General features: G+C 44.4%; 1 protein-coding gene across 1 annotated transcript; it reads left to right on the top strand.

Moving 5' to 3' along the window:
- The first annotated feature begins 580 nt into the window (after positions 1–580).
- On the top strand, positions 581–1,561 carry LOC149213273 (uncharacterized). The gene has a single exon (XM_089388953.1). It carries the CDS (start codon positions 581–583, stop codon positions 1,559–1,561), a length of 981 nt encoding a protein of 326 aa, XP_089245079.1.
- Positions 1,562–2,113: the final 552 nt, after the last annotated feature.

Below are 2,113 nucleotides of genomic sequence, written 5' to 3'. Positions count from 1 at the left end.
TTAAGGATTCCATCCAACTCATGGGAGAAATGTTAGTCAATACAGGGAGAGTGGTCCTGCTATCAATAGTGTTTCAAAACCTACCCCAAGTTAACCAATGATTTTGACATTGTGGAATATCAGAGGCTTAAATAGCAAAGGAAAATAGAGACATCTGGAAGCAAGACTCAAAAAAGAGAAACCACAGATTATGCTACTTCAAGAAACTAAAATCCCGGGTCAGAAAATGGAGGAAATTCTCAATAAAATAAAACTGAGATACGAACAAGTAACTATAGATGCCAAAGGGAGTGCAAGAGGGATAGAAATTCTCTGGAATCCAGCAAAAGTCCTTACCGACTCGTGGATAGGAATGCCAAGAATCCTCACAGGGAGATTCAGACTAATAGGACAAAGCGAATGGGTGGTAATCTCAGCTGTCTATGGACCCCACACCCGTGTAGATAGAGACCTGTTTCTCACTCAAATGACAAAGATTAGAAATATGCACTAGGAGCAGAGATGGATCCTGGAAGGCGATTTCAACTTAATCACATCTATAGAAGAGAAAAGAGGTGGAATAAGCAGAGAATACCCAGAGATGGAAAGATTTAGAGACGTGCAGATAGAAATAAGGGTTGTTGATATCCTAACCATAAATGGGAAATTCACCTGGAATAACAGAAGAGGCGGTTCAAAACAGATCGCTTCAAGACTGGACAGATTCCTCATTTCAGGATACATAGTTGGGCTGGATATCTTCTATGAAGCCTCTATCCTACCCTCAATAGGGTCGAACCATTGGCCAATAAAGCTCGAAATAGTCTTAAATGATCAAAACAAAAAGAGACCCTTCCGGTTCGAGTCCTTTTGGCTTCGTGCCCCTGATTTCCTAGACAAAGTAAGAGGCTGGTGGCAGGATAGCAAAAGCGGAAAGGAAGGCCGCAGTAAAATGCACTCTTTTCAGCTAAGACTCAAAGAAATCAAGAGAAAAATCAAGAAGTGGAACAGGGAAGAATTCGGCAACATCCAGCAGGAGCAAGGCAAACTCCAGTCCAGATTGGAAAGAATCCAACAGCAAATCATCTCGGATGGACGAAATAAAGAACTGGCTGAGGAGGAAGGCAGAGTAATCACTCAATTGGAGGAAAGGCGAAAACAGGAAGAAATCCTGTGGAAGCAGAAATCCCAGGTCCAATGGCTAAAAGAGGGAGACAAAAACTCCAAATTCTTCCATAAAGCTATGTTGAACCATCGCCAACACAATAGAATCTTCTCCTTGAAAGACAAGGAGGGAAACAGAGTGACGCAACAGGATGAAATAGAACAACTCTTGGTGGAGCACTTCAAAGGCATTCTCTCTGAACCAAATGTCAACCGATCCGAGGACATAGACAAAATCTGCCACCATATTCCTATGAAAGTCTCCAGAGATCAAAAACTGGCCCTTCTTATGGTAATCACCAAGGCGGAACTTGAAGAGACAATCAACAAAATGCCAAAAATAAGGCCCCAGGCCTCGACGGCTTCACCATTGAATTCTATCAAGCGACTTGGAGCTTCATGGGGAATGATCTGCTAGACCTTGTGGAGGATTCCAGGTGTTCCAAGCGCATGCACCAGGGCTTGAACACCACCTTCTTGGCTCTAATCCCGAAGAATGGCTGCTCGGATGAACCACAGGGGTTCATGCCCATTTCCCTATGCAATGTTGTCTACAAAATCCTTGAAACTGTCATGGTAAATAGGCTCAAGTTGATCCTGCCAGATCTCATTGCCCCAGAGCAAACTGGCTTTGTCAAAGGACGACAGATCACCAATGGCATCATAGTGGCTCAGGAAGTGATCCACTCCCTGAAAAGCTCCCGCGCCCCAGGTATGCTTATCAAACTTGATCTGGCCAAGGCATTTGATCGCCTTAGCTGGAAATATCTGGCAGGCATCCTTAAAGCCTATGGATTTGACCAAAGATGGATAAATTGGATCCTGTCTATCGTTGGCACTTCATTCATGTCAATTCTGTTAAATGGCACCCCTTCGAAAGCCTTCACTCCCTCCCGCGGGCTAAGGCAGGAAGAGCCCCTGTCTCCCTTCCTCTTCATCCTAGCCGCAGAAGGCCTGGGTAGATTGGTAA

This window comes from Pinus tabuliformis, chromosome 1_1, assembly GCF_031772625.1.
Source record: "Pinus tabuliformis cultivar Carrire ecotype Pingquan chromosome 1_1, CPIR1, whole genome shotgun sequence".
Lineage (NCBI taxonomy): Eukaryota > Viridiplantae > Streptophyta > Pinopsida > Pinales > Pinaceae > Pinus > Pinus tabuliformis.
Note: the sequence above shows the minus strand (reverse complement) of the source record. Positions and strands in the feature narration are given on the sequence as shown.